This window comes from Ipomoea nil, unplaced genomic scaffold, assembly GCF_001879475.1.
Source record: "Ipomoea nil cultivar Tokyo-kokei standard unplaced genomic scaffold, Asagao_1.1 scaffold2279, whole genome shotgun sequence".
In the NCBI taxonomy this organism is placed as follows: Eukaryota; Viridiplantae; Streptophyta; class Magnoliopsida; order Solanales; family Convolvulaceae; genus Ipomoea; species Ipomoea nil.
The window spans coordinates 2,722,650-2,746,197 of NW_017618707.1; the positions used below are offsets into that span (position 1 = coordinate 2,722,650).

A 23,548-nucleotide genomic window follows, 5' to 3' on the forward strand; every position below is an offset into this window, starting at 1 on the left:
CTACTACTGAGCTTTCTGTTAATGTGGCTATATTGAAGTTTAAAATTTGATTTTAAATCTTTATGGATCCATCGTTTACAGATTTTTTTAGAGTTAACTTTACACTAAAATCATAACAAAATAAATAATGAAACTAAGAGGCCATTTGTTATGTTTTCGTCAATTAAATTTTTGAAAAAATAATTGCAATAGGATGTATATATTTTTTGTGACTTAAACTACAGTTAAAGGTATCTCAAATATTTGATTCTCTTAAACTTTTTCAAGAAAATTTTGTAAATCTCTAATACATCCTCACCACATGTAAACATAAAATATTAACTTATACCATTAACATAAAATGATAAAACAGACAGTCTTTTATTTATACATTACAAATAGAAGTTTAGAAGAACACATTATTTTGTGCAGTATGTATATTATATATATGCACACTGTAGTCGGAAAAAAACTTAAAAAAAAAAAACTTATTTAAGTAGATGAGTAGATTTAACTTCAAAAAAAAAAAAAAAATAGATTGAACAGACGTAAAGTCAAAACAGCAAATTATTGTGGACCATGATGTATTTTATGTACAAAAATAATATACTTTTAACATATTAAAAATATATTTTTTATTTATGGTCCACAAAGTTGTACGAACTCTATGTAATAATATTTGAGTCAAAGTTCATTGACTAATTTGGGCTGCTAGATAGATGGGCCCAATAGGCCCACCAACTTCCATTATAAAATGAAGCCAACCTAGGGTTGTAACGAACAGAAGTGCCTTGAGAGAACCGAGTGAGCTTCAGTTTCTACTGCCATGGCGCTCGAGTTCCGTTGCGGGCATACAGTGAAACCCTAAATCCCTTTCTTCTTCTAGCAGTAGGAGCTTTTCTCTCACTTCTCTTGCTCCGAAGAAAGGTTTTACACCAAATTATCCCTATTTTTGTATGTATGTATATGCGTGAGAGACAATGGCCGATCCAATGGGCTCTCGCGTAAGATGAGATGTGCGAGAGCTCAATTTCACCCGGCCTATATCGAGTTTCATTGCTTTTAAAGGGGCATCCTCAAGGTTTGACACCTAAGCTTTTGTTTTGTTTAATTCGGGGAAACTGCCCTACATTTTTGCAAGTTCCATACAATCTCCGAGTATAGATTGAATTTTGGGACTTTGAAATATTTAAATGTAGAAATATAAAGATGTATTTTTATGCATATTTTTGTTTGATAAACATATTTATTTTCAAAAGGTTTTTGGGATTTTCTTTGTTAAACCATGCTTGAAATGAAATATTTGAGTCAATTATAGAAACATTGAATGTATTAGGATCTAAAGATACAGAAAATGTGAACAGTAAGTTTATTTGCACTCAATAATCAATAAAATTGAAGAGTTGAAGCTCTACCTATTAACAACAAAGTGTATTAATATTTTTCTGCGAAGAAGAGCAAATGACATCTTCTCCGAGTATAGCCACAACTTTTTGTTCAAATGTCTGCAAGGTTTGAAACTGATGCAGGAATGACAGATCTTCCATTCCCTGTAGTAGAAACATAACCATGTAAAACCATATCTGAAAACAAATACTCAATCAGGGAGAAGGAAAGGGAGGAGAGAAAAATTAAGGATTTAAAATTTGGGGTCAAATGTTTACAATTAAATCACAGTAAAAACCGAATAACTAAAAATGCAAATTGTAACTTTTTTTAAAAAAATATTTTGTGGATCAATTTGAAGCTTTTTTGAGTTTAGTGGCTTAATTACTATTTTTCAAATGGCTTATTTGCACAATATTAAAAGTATTGTAGTTTGGTTGGTAATTTCATAACACTTAATTAGTAACTTTACCAATAGTTTTGTTATTATAGTGGATGATGTTGCATGTTTCAATTGCCTAGGTATAAGTCTATTCTTATATTATTAGCATGGAATTGTTTAGTGCGGGTGGTTTGATTCCTGACCATAATGGAGAGTGGATTGTGGGCTTCATGACATTATCATGGGCTGCAGAAGGTAGTGGTCGAGATTGATTCTGAATTTGTTTTCCAGGCCAGCTAGAAGAGAGCAAGTCTAGGCCGGAAGCTCACACGTTCAAGACATCATCATCAGTCATGTTCCTAGGTAAGAGAACCAATGTGGACTACTTGGCCAATCTTGATCAAACCACGGACTGGGGTACGACAATATTGGATTGACCACCAGAAGGTATCATGTCTCTTTTGTTGAAGGATGCTAGAGGGGTTGTGACGAGAAGAATCTATTAACCGGGACCTGAGTGGCCCTTTGGGGCACCAAAAAAAAGCATTGAATGTGTATTAATTATGACTGAATTGAGGGAGTAGTATGAAATTGTTAACAACACTTGTTTTTTTTGAGTTGTGGTATTTGTTGTGTCTAATTTCCCTACTCATGTTGCTAATAGGAAAGTAGACTTTTGAAGTCTATTTGTTGGATATTTGGATTAGGCTGTTTGATTAACTTTTTTTTTTGTTTTTTTTGTTTTTGGAGTCTTGTATTTTGTCAAACTGCCTAGTATCTCAATTTTTAGAGGAAAATAGACAAACAATACAAAACAAATACTCTTTGAAGTTATCACTATCACAAGATAGCCTACCATTGTAACAATTATGTTGCTAATTTTATACTCTTTCAATTCAATCATAATTCTTACACTTACATTATGGTGGAAAAGTTTGGAGGGAAAAATGGAAAATGGCATTTTCCTTTCATTGTTGGTTGACTTATATTGATTGACTCGTCATTTTGATAAAATGAACATCTAATATTTTCTTAATGAACCTATTTTAGGTTCATTTGTATTATATTGTAGTTGCATTAATATTGTGAAAATGAATCTGTAATGTTTCATTAATGAATCTATTTGAAATCTACTATTACAATGTAAACTCAATATTTTGAAAATAAACGTGTAATATTACAATGAAATATTGAAGATACTTTCTAACTCACAAGAATCTCTGAGTGCTCAAGCATCCAATCAATATTTGCTTGGATGGATAATGAGCTTTCCTTTTTTACCTTTTTAGAGAAAACGGAAACCTCAAGTCAAGAATATGACATATCTAATATGGGCGGGGTACGGATTAGATCAAATAGGAACTAGCAATATGTAATAGAGATATTGATTTCTCTTTTTCTGTTTTTTGCTTAAGAAATATCAAATGAAAGTGAACAAAAAAAAGAATAGGCCTGACCTACATGTGAACCTACCGTATTTTAAAAATGAACATAACATAGTGACTTAATATTACTATATGTTAATTTAAAATATTAAAATAATATTAATATGGGTATCATTTGAGTCTTAATTAAAACTTTTTAATGTTATATATTTCTTATATATTATATTTATTTGTACAAAAAGAAAAAAAAATTGGTTAAAAAAAAAAAAAACCTTGTCAAATGGACTATTGTATAATAATCCTTCTTCATAATGTAAGTATACATTTTTTTTTTAATATTAGCATTTATTTGATTAAGCAACATACTTTATTTAATTAGTCTTGTAGATAAAAGAATATTCATGACCTTTATCCTTGAAAAAATGTCAAGTTAACTTCAACATCTTGTCTTCTTGGTTAATTTGCTCTTATGGGATATTTGAATGATGTTTATTTTCCTCTTTTACCAACATTCAGTTTCAATGCGAACAATGCAAAGCAAGACATGAATCACACCACAATGAACACACCCTTTGTTCTTTATATACTATACTATCCAACTTAGGAAAATGCTGGTAACCTTTAGCCACTAGCCTTGCTTTGAGCTCTAAATATCGCCTCTGGGATGTGCATGCCATGAAGGGACAGCTTATTGTTTTGTCTCTTGAAACCCACAGACCACGTTAGCAGGGACAGCAACATCCATCATCTTTGGATACGACAACTTCAAATCTGTCATTTAACATTACCAACAGTTAACAAAGCCTCGGGCGTTTTGTATTTGCACGCAAGGGAACATAGTAATACATAGGATACTCACTTTCCATGATTTCTTTGAATGTCTCCTGCAAAATGTGTTCCCCAAGAACATAAGTCACGATACGGTTATGCAAGTCTCAACAGGAAATAATTGAAAGGCTACGTTTATTTGGCACTGATTAATATGTCAATGTTCGAATTCTGTAGTTCATTAGTACCTTGTCTTTTGTCAGGCGCGGGTTATATTGCATTTCCTCTCCTACTGTACTAACCTGAAGATGAAATGGGAAACATGGGAAGACTATCTTTATCGGTGCATAACATAGAAGAGCAGAGAGGAAAGACATCCTTACAGTGAATCCCTTGTAGTCATGAGCAGGATACACCAACGTGTCTTTTGGCAACGAGAATATCTGTGACCAGAAAATAAGGATCAAAACGGGGACAAAAGAAGGTGCCTCACAATTAACTTCGAATTCTTTTACTGGTTCTGCTTGTTGGAGGTAAAGATTGTGTGCTTGCCTGTGAGTGAACAGACTCATAGAGCTGATATGAACTTCCACCCTACAATAAGATTTTAAAAAAAATATATGGTCATAGAAAAGTTTCTCTCTTCTCTATTCTTTCAGACTACTTCAAGAGTCGGTACCTGGAAGTCTGTCCTTCCACACCCACGTATCAATAGGGCATCACCAGTGAAGGCCATTCGCGGGTAGGGCTGATTCGATCCATCTCCTGTAACATAGGTGACACAGCCTGATGTATGCCCTGGAGTGGCACGAACCTGTGACAAACGCCCACTTCTTTTAAACCACAGAGCACAAAGGAGGTAAAACCTCTCAGCCTCGAAGTAGTAATAAAGCCTTGATCACATACTCCAATTACGAGAAGAAAAAAAAAGTGACCAAGGGATGAATGTTTCATCTATAGCAAATTGAATCTGTTCAATTACAAAACCCCACAACTTTGGTATATCTCCAAGTAGATTGAATGCTATTTCTTGTCTAAATGTGTTAACCATTAGTATACAATATAATTTTTTTTTTTTAAATCATCTCCTTGGCTTCTATCAACAAAAAGGAATCTCCATGATGCCTCATCAGCATAGGTTCAGTGATCATTAAGAAAAATGTCTGGCAAAAATTTCAAGATCTTTGACAGTTGGCACACAAACAACAATATCATGAATATGGAGTAACATGCTCTTGACTTATCCATGAAGATTTTGTGATTTTGTCCCAACTATGAAAAAACACATGGATATATTACGCATAAGCAGAAATAAACATTTGTGTACCTCCAAGAAAAGATCACCAAAATATATTTTTTCACCAGGTTCAATGAAAACATCAGCACTTGCATTGCTCGCTTTGGAGATGATAGATTTCACACCAGGTGCCTTACTCTGAAAAATACAATCTTAACTCAATTAAGAATAAAAACACAAGATCCCGAGCAACAGCAAGCTTAGTGGCCAGAAAAATAAATACTAACCTTAATCAAACCAGTGCCAGTTACATGGTCAGCATGCACATGTGTGTTTAAAGCATATACGAGCTTCAAGCCCAATTCTTTAACAAGTGAAAGATCCCGATCAACAGTTCTGTCTACTGGATCAATCAACTGCAGTTAGATTAGTTCCATTAGTAACATATATAAACTTACAGCCAAAAGAAAGTGATGCAGATAGCAACCTTTTTGCTCCTTCAAACCAAAGAAAAATCAGGTCAATGGATTTAGAAATAACAATCCAACAGAAATTTAACTATTTGCAGTAAACTAATATGGACAAATAGAATCTAGCACATACAGTGTCAATACTTGAAATTTTAGTTTCATAATCTTCAACTTTTAGCTATTTACTAGTCAAAATATTTAGAATTTAGAGTTAATAACAGCTGAGGTCCTCTGAGTATAGTGGCACCGCCACGCTTAGTCCTAAACTTTCAATTTAACCACCTATAGTCTTTCAACTTTCAAGTTACACTACCCATGGTCCTTCAAATTTCAAAATTTTAACCAACTCTAGTCCTAACTTTGCCCTTACTTAAACTAACGGAAGGACCACAACCAGTTAAATTTGAAAGTTGAAGGATCAAAATTGAAAGTTTAGAACTAAACATGGTTGTGCCACTATACTCGGAGACCCTAGCTGGTATTAACTTAAGAATTTATAACCCAAGCCAGTTTTTCCAATAACGGACTATAAACTATAAAGCTTCCAATATCACTGACCAAACCGGATTACAGAAAACACATTGAAATATCCATTAATTAAGCTCAATATTCATCAAGCTTCTTGATCCTCCACAGAAAAAGATTACAATTTCTCTTAATCTAAATAAACAAAACAGTGAACTTCATAACGGCACATAAGGATTTCAAATTGGGGAACAGGAAAATTTACCAGTGCAGGTTTTTCAGGGTGGAGAGCATCGGCAAGAAGGTAAGTGAAGGTGGAGGAGTCCTTTTCGAAGAGCTGACGGAAGAGGAGCTTGGGAGCAGGAGACGACGTCGTATAAGAAGCCATTTGCGAATGGAACTTAGTGGACGCTGAAATTGAGGAGCGGAGAGGAAGACGAGAGGAGAGATGAGAAGGAGAAGGGAAGAATCGAAATCGAAGAAGAAGCATTATTATTTGTAGAGTTACGTTGGAGTGATCGAAGACTCAAAGTGATCCAAGGATAACGAAACCTTGCTGTTACAACGAACAAGATTGACAGCGAATGGCGATATGGTCAGAACGTCGATAATGGAAGGATATTGTGGGTGGGCCCCATATCATATGCTTGCGTCGCAACAATCGAGATTGATTCATTCCATCTTTCCCTCCATTTCTATGTGCTTTACCTAACTTCTGCAATCAAAAACCAGTTTCAACCTATTTCTTAATTTTAACTTTAATTCTCCACAGACCACAGTAATACGCTTCGTGAGATTATAAGCAAGTAAGGATTTAATTCACTGATTTAATAGTTACTGTTTGAAAGAAATGACTAAGGTTTAAATCTTGATAGCAGTAGTGTAGAGATTATGTTTAAAATGGATATTAATTTTTTATATATATTTTTTTAAACACTAATTTTTTATACTTTTTTTTTTTTTAAAGATCTAATTTTTTATACTTAGAGAATCGTCTGACTACCTAAATCCAAATACTAAATTCAAACACCCCAATACAAGCTATTTATTATATCAATATACAAAATCACTAGGCTCCGTGTATTCTTTTTTTAAATTTTAAATTTTTTAAAACTTAATAATTATAAATTATTTAATGCTTTAATAATTAATATTAAAATATTAAATATTAACTTAAAAATATTTAGAATTTAAATAATTTAGAGTTATTTATTTCAAAACAATATCGTTTCGAATGAAATAACTCATTTTTTTTTTAAAAATAGAACAATAGCTAATCAACCTACTAGGCAGTCTAGTCGGTGCCTAGACGATGCTTAAATCACCGATTTTGGTGATACACTAGGCGGACAGCCGGTGCCTAACACCTAGGCACCAATTAGGCGGGATTTTTACAAAGATTATAGTTAAAGAATAAACATTAAAAAGTACCCTGTATTAAAATACACATGTACTAAATAATATTTTAATAAAATTCAATAATTTTGTTGCTCCAAAGATTAAAACTATAACTTTTTTGAAGTGTTACTGTGTTAGCAGTATATTGCAACGTTAAGAACTAAAACAACTACTAAGAAACAATTGAAGATCTAAAAATGCATTTTTCCCTATGAAATATGTATATTGTATTGCATCAACCTCCCAAAGGTGACTATCAGTGGGTTCATTTACATTTACAATATAATAAAATCTTATGAATCATGATCTATATCTATCTACAGCTACAACAATTTGACTGCACATAACAGAATATACTTCTCCTTTCCCCAACTATACAAGATTGTTGCTTTGAAAAAATTTTGTGCTGAGATGAACTCATTATTTCTGTTTCTTCTTCCCATACAGAATAGAGTGAATCTGCAGGCTCCTGTTGAAAGCCTCGTTGAAAAGAAACCGTGTTTGGAAGGCGGAAATGATTGGCATCCAAGCCAGGCAAGCTAGAGGAGCAAAGATAACTACTCCCATTCCATAATCATAAGCTTGAGCAAACACCTGAGTGAAATGCCATAGCCCGGTTCCTTCAATCATCGGTCTCACAGCCTGTGCAACCTGTGAACCAGAAAGCAATATAATGAGATTTTGATTTATCATCAAATTTTAATGTTTAGGGAATAAATATATCGTTGCAATGTTACCAATATCAAGCCCCATCCGGTTGGCAGAAACGCTAGACAGCAGACGATCAAATCTCTTACTGATAGATCACAGATGATTGAGAGGGTTATAATCGTAGACACAACTCCCAGGAAAAGCAGTGCTTTGAAGAGCCGGAAGGCTAGGTGATAGTTTGCGCTGAGAAAGTGCCTCCCGATACTGACAGCCTGTGTATCGTGTTCAAATGATAACATGAATATCGAAACAGGGTATGATTAAAATGAACAACTTATACTGAGAGAAGGAGAATTGCAGGATAGAAGTTTACCTTGACCAAAAGGAAAATCATGACAATGACAACCCACGAGAGCAAATAAACAATGAAATTTTTATTGTTCCCGGATATGTCAAGGTGATAGACCAACCCATATTGGTAAAGAAAAAATCTGAGAGAAAGAAGTATCTCAATCAACCGAGAAAGCAGCCCTGAGTGACGGAGATGAGCTTGCTCGTCATACCACCAAGACTGCCAACTTTTATCCTGTTGGATTCCTATACCACCTTGCTGCTGTATCCACTTGTTCCAATCTTTCCAGTCATCTACTATCTTGCCCCAGTCAAATCCAGAGGGGTTAAATAGAAACGGTGCAAGCAACCAAGTCATTGACATGAACCAGACGGCATAAGTAATCAGTACATAAACCATGGTGTTTTCATATGCTCGTCTAAATAAATCATAAACAATCAACAGAAGCAGAAGCTCAAATCCTTTTATAAAGTGGCTCCGTGAGTATAATCTATAGTTTTCAGTGAAGCTTGCATGAAAAACCACAACCTTGCGCCCAGTTGGCCTATACTTGGCACCCCCATGGAGGATTGTTCTACCAAAGTAGTGAGATTTGGTACCATATGAAAATGTAAAGAATACAGCAGCCAGTTGCAGTTGCATGAGCACAAAATCTTTAAGTGCATTGAGAAACCCTCTCTCGAGCCCAATCTCTATAACCATTGGTAAGCCTGTCAAGAGCCCAAGCTGGATAAATGACTGTGAGGCTAAAGCCGTTTCAAGTGACTTTAAGTTTTGCACTTTTGCCTCAATCAGAAGTGCTTTTTGAAGACCGCTTAGGACTAGGTATAACTGGCCGTAAAGGAACACATAAATTGTTATCACTGATATCTGCAGAATTTTTATCATAATAATGATAACAGATGTTAAATATTGAAGCAGCCAGATATATCAATGAACAAATTAAAACTTAAGAGCTTCAACAGAAAAAATGATTTTTTTTTTTTTCATTTAAGAAAGTATCGTAATCTAGAATATGGCTCTTGAATCGGCTTTAGATATTTTATGCAAAATATTCACTTCAAAAGTATAACATCAAATTAAATGGAATTTTCATGTTTGAAAAGCAAAAGAAAGGAGACATTTGGGATTTGACTATTACCAGGCTGTTAAAGTAGAAACCTATTGTTGTGAAATAACAAGAGAGCATCCGAAAGAAGTCAAATCGATGTCCAAGGCGGTATATGTCTCGACTAATTGTTTGCTCACTGTTGCCATTTGCTACTTTCGCTTCAAACTTTGAGATCTGGTTGAGTCCTACATCACGACCTTTGCCAACTTGCATATACTCAAGATATGTAACAGATCCCCGTCGTAGTGTAGTGTTAAATCCTGCATGTATATCCAGAGATTATTAATTTAAATTTAATATGACTTAATGATGCCAAATAATATTTCGAACCAAGCCAGTTGCAACCTGCGAAAACATCCTCACTCAAGTTAATTGTCTTTGATGCTTTGCTTATGCCTCCCCTTGTCAAGTGAAATATTCTATCAAACAAATCAGGATGACCATAATGGAACCTGACCCTGTATTTGATTGTGAAAAAATGAAGTCAAACAGTGAAAATGAAAAATAATTATTGATCATATATAGAAAAAAGTTTAAGTAATGTTTGTTATGGTTAAGAGGCAGAATATGGATTTCTTCAAAATAACTGATGGTTTTAAAAAAAAATACAGAAGACCTTGTTGATTGAAAGGATACTTGCATTATTGTAAAGGGAATATTGAGCTGAATTTTAATTTTCTAGAAAAAAAAAAATTCTGAGATCTGGTTTAGCAGTATTTTCTCTATATCTTCAGAATAAGCATGCAAAAGCAAAGGAAGTTACCTGAGTGGGTTAGCTAGAAGTCTTTGGCCAATTGTAACAAAGCTGGTTTCTTGATAGGACATGAACCAAGCTAAAGAAGAAACACTGAAATCATGAAAGCTTCTTCAGTTATAACTTATAACTACAAGATTAAATTGATATCTAAATACATTATGAGTTCTTAAAATGTCTAGTTTTGTGTGAAGAAAAACCTTCGTATTACTGTTTAAAGAAATATGGCGTCTATTAACAAATTACTACATTTTCAAGATTTTAGATGGTAACCTTCCAGTAAATATATGTTCTCTCATGCCAATGATCGTGGGAGGCCTATGGCCTCTGTTATTCAGAAATTCCTGCAAGATATTTCTCATTTTGATAGCTTCTTCCATATAATTATCCTGTCAGAGTGTCAGGGCATGTTATTAGTACAAATTTGTAAATCTCTGATTCCAAAAGCCAAAACTTAAGGCAGTGAATACTTGGTTCATGTCGATTGCTTGGAGAGCTTCCCCGCGTGTAAAAATTATGGCATGATTTTGATTCTCTGGTTTGCCTTCTCCAATATTTGGTGAACCAGGGAGTTTAATGCGATACACCTCCTACAATATAAAAATGGAGTTATATAGTGACTATAACTAAAAGAAGTTTATAATGATAAGGCATTTCTTGATTAACTTTTATTTTTTGAAAATCACTGACATAGAATTGCAGATGCAGTTTACCTGGTCAAAACCATTGACAGCTTTAACCAGTATAGATGAATAAGTTTTTTGAGATTTTCCTTCTTCTTTCTCTTCAACATATGCAACACGGAGAGCAGGATACCTTTTGAGCAAGAGTACCAAACAGAAAAGATGTTATTCCAAGATCTTGTCCTTAGCCAAGAATTATATGTGTGTGTGTGTGTGTTAGTTTTCATTCAGAAAGTACATTTTCATCAAATCAAGTATGTCTTGTGCCTGTGGGTCTCCGGAGGACTTTTGAGATCCAAACATTTGACAGGAAACAACATGAGTAAATTTCATGTCTGCTAATGCTTCAAGTTGAGCTGCTAATCTATCATTTCCCCTTGCAATTGTGTCATAACCTCTAAGTATGTCTGCATAAAAGAGTTTGGATTTAGGAGACCAAAAACACACACACACGCAAAGAACATGTAGCAAGCAGGTCCCAACAAACCATCATTCTCAGCCATGTCAAGAAAAGCTTGCAACTTTATAGCTTCCCTGTAGTACATCATTCCTCGCACTGTTAAAGGAATAAAGAAAATATTACTATGCATGATGAAAGTAGTACATCTTCAGAATTCATATTAGAATGAAAATGGATATCAATGAACTGGACCTGTCTTGCTTAGAGTTTGCCCTCGAAAAGATGCCCATTTCCTGAGATCTTCCTCATAAAGGTCATCATTGGATTCATTTGATATTTCCATTCCTATACGTTCTGAAAAGTTCTCCCATTCATCTGAATAGAAGAGTCAAAGTTAGATCCTATACAATGAAAGAGAAATGGTTTTGCACCACTCAGCTACTTAAAACAAATTGTATGTGCCAACCTGGATATATCTTCTTCATATAGTAACTAATGGACACTCCTTGTTTGCCTGAACGAAGCTCTTTTGATGAAAACTTAACTTCTTCCATGTAGTGTGGAGTCAGAATGCTGTAAAATAAATATAAAAAATAAAAAAAAATCTGTACAAAAGCATATTCTAAAATGATCTATAAGTAAATAGGTAATTGTCAGTACAAAAACAATAAACAAGTGAAGTGCTAAGATTTAACCTGAAAGACAGCATGTTGCGTACTTTTGGGGCACTTGGCATGTCCATAAATAGAGATGTGGCAAAAAATGAAATCCGTCTCCGAGCCTCCAGGTTCTTGGGCACATCCAATGCTTTATCTTTGATAGTGATCAGCAAAAGAAATCGTTTGATCTACCATAAAACTTAAATAAGTTTTTGTCCATGCTTTACATTTTCCATTTATAATTTAATAATACAACACTAAAAATGGCATTTATTGAACACAAATGTAGAAAGTATTAAATAAATTATTTTATTAGGAGGCAAACATAAGAAGTAAATTGAAGCACCTTTTCCATTATGGAGTCAGTATCTGGCAACGGAAAATGGATACAGTGCTTTGATGCAAACAGTAGTGGTTCAATTGGACTAGAAAAAATTTCAGTTGGCTCCTCCATTTCTTGTTGAGCGTGAAGTGAAGCCAGTACTCTGTATGTGATCAAGAATTTAGCAGACAATATGAAGTTAAAAATCTCGATCACTTGCAATAAGAATCTTAGCATCTAACCTTGAACCATTTCGCAACAAATCACTGGTTACGAGCTCAAATATATCTTGGAGTACCAATACTACTATGCTATGGTCGTCTTCATTTCCCTCAACCTTGATACGGCAATTTATGTTGACATGAACAACATTAGTTGGAAAAAATGAACAAGTAAATCATCTTTAGTAAAAGATTAACTGAAATTATGTGAAAAATTACCAGAAGTTCAACTAACTCGATACATTTCTCACATAACTTTGGTAGTTCGCTTATCTTTAGGTCCTCAATAAAAGTTGATCTTCCAATACTCTCCTCAATTTCAATGAATATACTAGAAACAATCCTGAAAGGCAGAAAGTCATGATAGTCTACAACTAATTAAAAAGAAAAAAAAGAAAAAAAAAAAAAGAAGCCAAATATCATGTCAACTTTAGATTACTCATTAGATTATGCACCTTCTCTCCAGGTCACCAACAACAAGGATTTCTAGGATGTCTTTCAGTAACTCATAACACTCAGTTACAACCAGGTACATGCAGGTGTCCTTTTTAATCTTTCTCAAAAGTTGTGCATCTTTTCCCACAAAATCTCGGGCTATACAAAGTGCTGTTGAAAGCTAAAGATGAACAATGAACCATAGGTTTTAAACAAATGTTAGGAGAATTACAAGTAATTGAGAAAAGAATTCCAAAATTTACATGGTACCTGGTTTGCTAAGAGGAATACAGGCCAACGAACCCGGCCTAAGAGTAACTCTGATGACACAGGTATTTTCATCAAATCCACCTCCCTGTTATTAGTGAAACATAAAGTCATGTTTAATGATATTAAGATTAATGGGCAATTCTAGTGAAGTTACATTGTGTAGTCCCTCTTTGCAGGGTTGGTGATCTCTCTTCATGGAGCTATTGGTCCTGAATTGTTTGGCTGGCCATCAAATTTGAGGATAAAGTTGTAGCTAGTTTTCATATGTAGGCACTTTGAAGCTTTCATGAATTAGTCTAAAGCATTCAAAATCCCCAAATTGAGAATCAAACTCCACATGTACAAAAGGTGAAATGGAGTTTTTAATAGAGAGTGGAGTCTGATTTTGACTCTTAATTTGGAAAATTTGACTGCTTTAGACTAACTGACAAAGGTTTCAAGGGTACCAAAGTAAGGAAATTACAATTTCATCTCGAATTTGATGGCCAAGTGGCCAACCAATGGAATCGGTAACAGAAGGCTGAATCTAGCAAATTTTCAATAATCGAGGACTAAATGTGATTGATATTAAAGTCAATAACCACAGATAGAAATACTTAATTGTCATTGGAATTAACTCTTAATTCCTGTTGTAATGTAATACATTGTATACTTACCATTTCGAGAAAAAAACACTATTAAAAGTTCAATGTAAAACAAATAAATCTGACAGACATTATTAACCTGTTGCTTATCAAGTCCTCTTCACGGAAGCTATAAATAATTTGGTTCCATACAAGAACAAAGTTCACAACACCATTCTTCTCATTTCCTGAAGCCTGAAATTTAACTTAAAAGGTGAACAACTTTGGAAAAACGGAGGAGGTAACTGAAGTAGCAAGTTCATTTCAAAATTTAACAAGATATAACCTTTTGAAATCTCTGGTGGAATAACAACCTTTTTATTCCATTCGGACTGTCTTTTGCTTGTGGTGGAACAAGATACTTGTTGAATGCAGAAGGCAAAGTGTGAAATTTGCTTCTCAGCATTCTTAAGGTCCTAATCTGTGTTGAGAAAAGAAAGAAGAAAAAAAAAAAAAAAAGAAATGAGAAACTTGACAGATTTGGAAAGTAATCAAATATGGAGTCACTTACTTCACCAAGGTGGCGCAGAATTCCATACACTCCACCAAAAACAGAACAATAAACAGAATACCAGATTTGTGCATCCATGAAATATACCTGGACAAAACCACTACTAAGTATGCCAAAGAAAACACATTATGCAACAAAGTGCATCTAATACAGGATACCAGTAAGATAGGTAATGAAATGGATTTGTGTTATGAGATCAGGACTATAACCACTATAAAAGATTGAGAATGGAGACACAAGAGGAACAAAGGGTTAACTATTTTTGGCTTCTTTAGTTCCAATATGAGTTGGTCTTTAGCCCGTTTAACGTAAGGGGTTACAGTTTTGCAGGCATCACTTTGAGTTTCAAGCATAGTTTACTAAATCAAGTTCAACATAAGAGGGATTCTTATAGAAGCTTACAAATATAATAGGTGCCCATATAGCAACGATCGCTCCACAATTACTCTGCACTGAATGGAGAAAATTCATTCAAATGATCTCAATGAATAAAACTTTGACTTGAGTCTTGAGTCATGCAGGAAGCAAATAAAATAGTTGATAAAGCTAGTAAAGTAGTACCTTTGGGGAAAAGCTCATGCCAGTCGTAACCTTTAACCCCAATTGTCATGATCTGTCTTGTAGGTGATATAAGTGGTTTTATCTGTATACAAACAAGAATTTGATTCTGAGATTCTACTTTACATTCCTATGCCTAAGTGCACATTGCAACTGACACCGGTACTACCATTCCTAGGTCATTGACCAGACTATTGCGCACTGCACATTCTGAACTTTGTAATATGTATAACAGCCAAAGGGCTGATAAGCTGATAAATATTGAAACCATTTTTAAAAACACATTCCTAAATGTTAAAAAGGATGCGAAAGACACATATGTTTCTTTCGGATTAACTACACACCTCTACTGATCACAAACTCTATTAGCTGGGACATGCTCTCCATCTGAGTCCAAAACAATTCAACAAGAAATGCAGCACATATTTACATGAGCCTTCAGAACCAACAAAGCATTTAGATAATGCATGTGTTTTCCCCCTAAGTTGGCTATTCGGATTTCTTAATGAATAATAGAATGTGATATATCCAATTCGAGATTTTCAGAGAAAGATCTGGCATCACTCACCTCAAATATATAGCTAAATGTGAGTTTGCTGAGCAATAACAAGACCCAAAAGAGTGTATACCTACAAGCAAATATATACATACTTTGAGAAGCCCATCTAAAGAATACTCCAGGCAAACAAGCTCAAAGTTAAGGATACAAGAAATACTTCAGAATTGAGAGTTGGCTTTCTTGCATTCCTCGTCCAACAAATAGTCTAGGCTGCATGTTGCAAAGGAACAAAACTTGGTAAGTGTAATGAATATTCCATTATTACTACGGAAAATATCTAATCCACCAACAAATTATGACAGGTATGTGGGTGCAATAATAATAATAGGTGTAATGACTCCATCATCACAGGAATAGAAAATCATTGTAAACTCGTACAATTCATTTGGCTTCTCATAACTAGATTAGGACTCAGGCAACTATAACAGTATGAGACGGCAGATGAAAGACTTCTTTTTAAAAGTCAAAGATGATTGATTTGCTCATTTTTCCTATACTGATCTTCTGCATTATATAATTTTCAGTATATCACATAGATTTGACATGAACTGTAAAGATAATTAGTTAGAATAACATAATAATATCTGGGTCTAAGATTGCACCTTAAATACCACTTGTCTAACACATTGCAACTCGTGGAGCAGGGTAATTATTTTTTACCTGTGTCCACCAAGACAAAAGTGTGCATACACGGAAATTGGAGGTCTCAATGTATTTTCCAACCGCAGGCACAAGAAACAGAATTGTGTCAAAAGCGTTAGTCATCAAATAAAATGCAACTGCAACCATATAGGAGGAATAACACCACTCTCCAAGCCAGCTTCCACTGTCTGTTGAATAACAAGTATATTTTCGTCGAGAATTTGCATAAAATATTGGAAGAATGGTGGTCCATATCATAGCAACAACCACCTTCAGTAGACATTTTGTAGTGTGTGCAGAGTCCATTGTACTTCTTGCTTTCCATGTAAATACAATGTCCAGAATAGCTGCAAGAATAGGAACCTCTTAAGGTTCTTCTATTTTACATTTTGACTACATAATAAGCCACTAAATGCTTAAATAAAGAATAAAAAGGTAATGAGAAATAAAAATTAGAAAAGAGATATTGCAGTTCTAAGGTAACAAAGAATCAAGAAAAGCTAATATAAAAGATAAGTATGACAACTATCTAAACTTTTCATGCAAAAGGGGTCAATTCTAATGTTAACATGAAGAACAACGTCCAAACCTATAAAACTATCATGCCCTACCAATGTGAGACACAGATTTAGGTGGTAACGTTAGCACTCATTCACTCTAATTTTAAGAATAAGTCTAAAATACCTGTGCTTAAAGTGCTTTTTCATATAGACATTTTATTTTTATTTTTATTTTGAAAGCTAATGAAGATCTTTAGTTTTCCATCAAATACATTTCATTTAGAAAATTAACCATTTATATACCAGGTTATTCTACTATGAGAAATCATACCATGTACAAGTTTAAGGATGGCAGACGTAATGAAGATACTCATAACGTCCTCCAGTATTGTAGCATCAAACACTTGTAGAGGAGACTCCAAATCATGAGATGCCATAATTATCATAGCCTAAATGGAATAAATTAAAGAAGATAAGGATAAGGATAATAACTTAACAAGTGTCAGTAATTTGGTTAACTATCATAAGACAAGGAATTGTAAGCACACCTGAAGTGAAAGGATAAGAAAGTTCCATAACCTATCAAAGCTTCTAAAAATCTGCCAAAATGAACGGATCTCCACAAAGTTTGTCTTCCCTAACCATTTTGGTTTCCGTGGCTCTTCTTCTTTCAACTAGAGATCACCAAAAAGAGCTTTGTGAATAGTGTGATCTAAAATTACTAAGGGTGTGAGTCTTTAAGCATGAACCTTATTTAAATTTTTCTGCATCCCACTATCAAACTACTATGACAGCAGTGCAGTATGTAGTGGAAGAGAATAAACAATACTTTAAACACCAAAGAGTTTACTGTTCTTTTCCACAAGTAATAATAATCAACTGAACAACTTTGATAAAATATGTGATTGTCACACACAAGGATCATCTCAAATCTGTCCCTTACACTTCAACTAAGGTACGAACATAGTACAGTTCACTAGTAAATAGTTTTAGGCATAAAAGAAAACAACTATGACATGGTGCAATGTCAGCACATTTTTCTTGGTTTTGACACTCAAAACTTGATTACTTAACAAAGCTGGAAAAACTATTTTGGAGGGAAGGAGAAGGAAAGAAACAAAATTATGTTATAAGACTAACCAAACAACCTGGCAATTGATTTGTACTATGGAGTATTATTTATTCTTGTCCATAGCCACTTCAAAGATATAAAATTCTTATTATGTAATCAAATTCTTCAATGAAGAGACAACGTTTACTTTCCCAGAAAATTATCATTGAGTTCTGCAGTTATATAGTGGATTTGTATCTTGCAGAGCTATAAAGCAAGGATATTTCTTTTGGGAAATTAAAATAGTCATTGATTAAACTGCACCAGGACTTAGCTCAAGAATGCATATATGCTACATAGTTTGAACCATCACTCTGCTCTTGGAAGGCATAAAGACTAGTTAAAATTAGTACTTATTTGGACTGAAACAAAACCATAGATGGTTTTACTATAAGAGTTTACTTATCACCAGCATTATCTAAATGGTATACTTACCCCCATTTCTTCATCTTCATTTTCATCTTCATTTGCATCATTTTTTTTGTCCTCAACATTTCCAACTGGACTCCGAGCCTTTTTCACTTTCTGATCTGGTACAGATTTTATACAAAAGAAATCATGGTCTGGGCGCATGGGCCAACCTATTTGGAAACAATCTGGAGACCTGAAAATTAAGCAATGGGTACCTCATAACTAATCATATTTGGCAGCTATAACAAGATAAGAGATATATTGAAAGTTTACCAGAAAAACTCATTGAGATCATCATAGTTCCTCCAGGTTGAATGATCAGTTGTGCCATTTTTGTTTTTCTCGGCTTCCTTAGGTATTTGATGGAAAGGAAGAAACCAGATTAGTAAAGACTGAAAGATGGACTGCACTCCTGCTATCCTTTCATATATACAGAAAAGCGGGTTGCAATCCTTTTATAAAGACTGTAAGATGGATAGCATCCAGGACTTTACTGGTACCTTACTTATAACTTCGTATATTGGTGAAACTACATTGTTAAGAAAGGACTCATATCCTCCTCCATAAGCTGGCATAACTTTTTCTCCAGTTGTCATACTTACGGCATCAATCAACATGCTGTGCAATTCATAGGCCATCTAAAACAGAGATAATGCATGCATGGCAATATCATTTAGTATTTATATAATAGTTACATCCAGCGAAAATTCATATAATACTTGTGCTGCATACATGTTCAGCATTTACAAATCATTCATTTTTTGCATAAATTGCAAAGATCAATAACTCTATACAAGTTGATGTTAGAAGAGACTTATCATTTTGATAAACTATCAACATAAACCATTATTTTCGTCTTAAACAATAAAATTACAGGAACTGAGTGAGAACATTTGTAAGAAAAGAATCAGTAATTGAGATCGAACTTCTTTTCACTGGACAAAAAAGCTGATGTCAAGTTCTGAAAATTGCAATTGAAAAGGAAAAAGGAAATGTTATGGAATGTACAAGAAATATTGAACCTATATATATTAGGCAGCTTGGAGATTTATAGGGATTTTAGTAGGTAGTCATATGGAAACTTGTTTCCTTATTAGAAGTCTTCTAGCATGTATTTATAGGGCTGTGTATTCTCTTTTCTAATATGCAATACACAACTTATTCAAAAACTCTCTCTTTACTTTCGTAACAGGAAAGAACAACAATAGCACAGGGGTCTCAACTTACATTGTGAAATATGTAACATAGGCACTCTGGCATCAACCTTAAATTAGCAGCCTCTCCCCATATTAGAAGATAAAGTCCAATATATAAAAGTTTGTACTGCTGGGCCTCCTGTTTCAGGAATGGCAGTCTGCATTATGTTGAAATAAGAATTGCAAACTGTGACCAAATCACAAACCAGAAGACCAACATTTATGCAAGTAAATAATAATTTTTTATACCAAGCCTGCAGGTAGTTGGGGGGTGGAGGTGGCAAGTGAGGCTGTAATATTCAAAGCACAGATATAATGAAGTAATCTTACCTAATGCTGCTGTTTCTACCCAAAAATTTGCACCAATCTGAATAATTTTTGAAGAACCTCTTCATGAGCTCATCAACAGCAAGATCACCTGACTAATACACAGATATATAAAAAAAAAAAAAAAACAAAGTAAAATATAATACAAAATTAAATAAATCAATTGAATACAAACAGTGAGTTGCACAGTTGATACCTTTGGAACTAATGTTTGCTTATGAGCTAGCCTGATATTGATGTTAGCAATAAGAAGAATTAAATGCTCTCTCTGGTTGTCAACATTTCCTTTCTGACATAAGAAAGACAATTTGATATTCAAGGATATAAGAAAATAAAATGTTTAAAGCAATCAGAACTGACAATATCTTTGTTAATTTGACTAAGTTGTCAAAATATGAATATAGAAATACATAAAAATGAGCAAGTTCTTTTAATTTGTATTTCCTGAGGGGAAGGGGAGGGGTTGTATTACTTGAAATCCAAAGCAAAACTGGAGCCAATCAAACATATCCATGTAAGCCAATCGTCTTCCACATTCTTCAAGGAAGGGCAAACCACGAATATTGCGAATAGCAGCAACAGCAGCTTTTATCTGCAGAAAGTTTTCAGATTTTCAAAACTTATTCTATCATCATATAGTGATCAAGCCAGGTGCAGAGAGCTTATAATTAATCGGGAATGCCAAATTAGTGTCTTTTACTTAACTAATTGGATGCTAACAGCTGCAGCAATAAGGAACACAACACCATAATGGTTACTAAAAAATTTTGATAAAATAACTAGAAGCACACCTCTGGAAGTTGCATAATTGGATGATGAACCCCTCCCTGATCAAGAGGGAGGATGTTATATGGCACAAATAATTCAGATTTAGTGTCAATGCTCTCATTGTCAGCAAGGGCCTATTAACAAGATAGAGAAAACAGAAGAAGAGAATGTTTCAATTTGATGGAAAATTTTGCTTCAAGGAGAAGTAAAAGAGAAAAGAGAAAAGAGAAAATAGTCCACAAAACCTTAAAACCTGCTGCACTGGAAACTATGCTCAATACTTCAAACAAAACTGAACCAATGGCTCGAGCTTTGGTCAACTTCTCTCTATAAAAATAGTCCAGAACGTAACATCAAACTATTATACAACAGAAATAATGAATTTGATAATTCCAGAAACAAAAAGTAAGTAGTTTGAGAGCGTAATTTTATGATATAGTAGGAAATTTAACCTATTCTTAAGATTGGAATCTCCAACATGCTTGATGATGTAGTTTTTGAACTTATGATAAACACGTCTAAGTTCACGCAGATCACTCCTTTCCTTCCTTTTCCTAATAGTGGTTTCTTCATCCTATGGATCATAGCAGAAGCATTAGATGGGACGGAACAAATTCATCGAAATGTAGTGAGGAAAAGAAAAATTAGAAAACAGGACAAGTAGGAATGAATTCAAACAAGCTAGTAATGGATTTGGTTACTGTATAGTATAGATGTGTGTTTCAAAATCTGCGTGAAGTAATTGAAAAGAGCAGTGAAAATTCATACTTACATGTTCAAGGCGTTGAAGAAGAGCAGTCTTGAATTGTCGTACGCCTCGTCCATTTGAATTCCGGTCCAAGTTGTGGGCTACTTCAAAAGCATGGAACCGACCTGTAAGTTCCACAAACTTAAACTCATCAAATCTCATGCACTAATGAGTAGCGATCTCCATAAATGAATGCATCAAATAAAATGCTTCTGTTAAATGTTAATGCTTAATACACTCAGTCTTGTCTCAAATACAATCTACTGAACCACCAGTGAGTTAAGTTCGTGCAAATTATTTAATACATACATTCCTTTGGAGTATTTATCGCTTAACATCCTAGCTTTAATAATAATAACTGAGAGTCTGACAATTCAACTAAATTAGTTAAATTATTGTTGATAATTAATGTTATAAGTTTAATTGTTAGTAGGAGCAGTCTATTCCTATTTTTGAATTGAGCCAATCAGTTATCTTATCTTGTGACCCTTTGAATTAGAAAGCAAAATTTACCCGATAGACAATTTCAAGTAGTAACTTTTTTATCTTAAAAAATAATAATTGAAAGTCTAAACTTATACCTATAATTTAGAACTAAGTCATGTTCTCTAATTCAATTGGGAAAAAATGACTTAGGACTTAGGAGCATTCAAATAAAACTTGGATAACCAAATATTAAATTCAAATTATGAATAAACCCAATGTAAATTTTAGAATTTAATAAACTCTAAAAACGGCCTAACCCTATCTTTCCTCCTTCGACGCTATAATTATATAAATAAATAATGACAATTTTATAATGCTGCATCCAAGAATTATACACTATTTCTATTTCTTTATTCAAACTTTTTGTGAACACGTTCTAATTGAGTCGTAATGATAAATTATGAAAAAGTATATCTTTATTAAGATTTAAAAAAAAAAAAAAAAGAAAACGAAAAAAAAAAGAGTAAATGGCATATATATTTCGTCCTCAGATGTAAATATTTTTATTTTTTGTCCCTCCAATATTATTTTTAAAGTGATAATTTTTATTCATTTCATTAACACTCTATTAGATTTGGATAAAAACAATTAATAAAAAAAAATAACAAGGATAAACATGTAAATTTGGCATCGTCTTCCCAAACACCCAACATTGTTAAAAACAAGTGAGATTTCTCATTCACTACACTCTAAGTGCTGTAGAGACAGTGTATGTTTAATTATTTAATAAGTATTAAATTCTAACTTAGTAATAACTAGTAAGTAAATGTAAGAGTTTATATAAATTGAGACCATAGTAAAGTTAGTCCATTGTTAGATTTTTGACTTGATAACTAGAAGATAATAAGTTTGACTTTGGACCGGGGCATATATGTGGCCTATATAGGAAATCAAATTTTCATAGCCATCATTCCATCAAAAAATATATATATAGGATAAGTATTGAGAGATTTACTACTACTATACACAAGCTAATTAAAGCTAGAATTGAGTGTATGAGTGAATATATAGAAGCTAGCTAAGGATGGGAAAAGAAAAGCTTACAAAGATAGGCTACACGAGGCTCCTCCAGTTGAATCTGATTGGCAACACGAAGAAATCTCTGAATATCGGAGGCCAAAGTGACGGGCAGCTTTTCACTGTCAAAGGGCTCGGGCTCGGGCTCGGGCTCGGGCTCGGGCTCGGGGGCCTGCTCACGCGGCCAGTAAGTGATTGACCTTGTGAACGCCGGCCTCTCGCCGCCGCCGCTTCTACTGTAGCTCGTACTAGCCCCCTCATCGCCGTAGGAAGTGCCTTCGCCGATGGGCTCTGCAACAACGATCTCCGACGACCAAGACATATATTATATATATATATATGCTACACACACAAAACCAAGAAACTCTGATCTTCTTGCTGCATGGGTTTGAGAGTATGTATAGTATAAACTAAAAATGGGATCTTTGGTGTATATACATATACATATGTATGCGATTGCTTTTCCTTGTTGCTTTTTGGGATATGTCGTCTATCTTTTTTGCTTTTATTTGCTTTTTGATTGATCTTGAATATAATGGTTGTGTTAACGTGCATTGGAGTTGAAAGGGGAATTGTTAATTGGCATGAGGGAGTTTCTTTAATTTGGCGGGTATTTTCTTAGTGTATGTATGTGTGTTTAAAGTGGAAATTAAAGCCAAAAGTTCAAGAATGGGGCCGCCCGCCCATTGTTCACTTGCTTAAGGAATCAAAATGTACGTGAATCATCCATCGTATATACTTATGAATTTGTTTTTGCTTACAT

At 34.0% G+C, this 23,548-nt stretch overlaps 2 protein-coding genes and 1 long non-coding RNA gene across 7 annotated transcripts; 1 reads left to right on the plus strand and 2 right to left on the minus strand.

Moving 5' to 3' along the window:
- The first annotated feature begins 739 nt into the window (after window positions 1–739).
- LOC109150564 lies at window positions 740–2,587 on the plus strand. 3 transcript variants are annotated; one of them, XR_002049178.1, is made up of 2 exons: window positions 740–1,060; window positions 1,888–2,587. It is a non-coding gene; the product is annotated as an uncharacterized LOC109150564 (long non-coding RNA). The 3 variants fall into 3 exon arrangements; XR_002049179.1 differs by having other exon boundaries at window positions 1,929–2,587; XR_002049177.1 differs by having other exon boundaries at window positions 2,039–2,587.
- Window positions 2,588–3,603: 1,016 nt separating this feature from the next.
- On the minus strand, window positions 3,604–6,773 carry LOC109150563 (persulfide dioxygenase ETHE1 homolog, mitochondrial). Its single transcript, XM_019298502.1, has 9 exons — window positions 6,338–6,773; window positions 5,425–5,553; window positions 5,228–5,335; window positions 4,580–4,714; window positions 4,453–4,494; window positions 4,284–4,343; window positions 4,149–4,202; window positions 3,992–4,016; window positions 3,604–3,903 (listed from the first exon to the last, which is right to left on the minus strand). Exons 1-9 carry the CDS (start codon window positions 6,560–6,562, stop codon window positions 3,821–3,823), a joined length of 861 nt encoding a protein of 286 aa, XP_019154047.1. The 5' UTR covers window positions 6,563–6,773; the 3' UTR covers window positions 3,604–3,820.
- An 880-nt stretch (window positions 6,774–7,653) lies between these two features.
- On the minus strand, window positions 7,654–23,367 carry LOC109150562 (putative callose synthase 8). Of its 3 annotated transcripts, XM_019298499.1 has the most exons (42): window positions 22,955–23,367; window positions 22,813–22,924; window positions 21,307–21,407; window positions 20,987–21,108; window positions 20,780–20,861; window positions 20,558–20,668; window positions 20,239–20,358; window positions 19,963–20,055; window positions 19,770–19,861; window positions 19,471–19,597; window positions 18,744–18,881; window positions 18,517–18,593; window positions 18,268–18,436; window positions 17,270–17,395; window positions 17,053–17,170; window positions 16,240–16,568; window positions 15,737–15,789; window positions 15,589–15,649; window positions 15,024–15,105; window positions 14,865–14,914; window positions 14,463–14,549; window positions 14,238–14,372; window positions 14,052–14,146; window positions 13,329–13,413; window positions 13,079–13,239; window positions 12,843–12,966; window positions 12,645–12,739; window positions 12,427–12,565; window positions 12,117–12,268; window positions 11,888–11,994; window positions 11,674–11,796; window positions 11,509–11,577; window positions 11,260–11,428; window positions 11,052–11,154; window positions 10,809–10,928; window positions 10,612–10,727; window positions 10,348–10,431; window positions 9,930–10,042; window positions 9,615–9,844; window positions 8,495–9,343; window positions 8,208–8,393; window positions 7,654–8,121 (listed from the first exon to the last, which is right to left on the minus strand). In XM_019298499.1, exons 1-42 carry the CDS (start codon window positions 23,105–23,107, stop codon window positions 7,891–7,893), a joined length of 5,889 nt encoding a protein of 1,962 aa, XP_019154044.1. In that variant the 5' UTR covers window positions 23,108–23,367; the 3' UTR covers window positions 7,654–7,890. The 3 variants fall into 3 exon arrangements, with proteins under 3 accessions (XP_019154044.1, XP_019154045.1, XP_019154046.1); XM_019298500.1 differs by lacking the exons at window positions 20,239–20,358; window positions 20,558–20,668; window positions 20,780–20,861; ... (2 more) ...; window positions 22,813–22,924; window positions 22,955–23,367 and having other exon boundaries at window positions 13,329–13,438; window positions 14,011–14,146; window positions 19,770–19,857; window positions 19,963–20,045; XM_019298501.1 differs by lacking the exons at window positions 19,963–20,055; window positions 20,239–20,358; window positions 20,558–20,668; ... (3 more) ...; window positions 22,813–22,924; window positions 22,955–23,367 and having other exon boundaries at window positions 13,329–13,438; window positions 14,011–14,146; window positions 19,471–19,578; window positions 19,770–19,856.
- Between the last annotated feature and the right edge of the window lie 181 nt (window positions 23,368–23,548).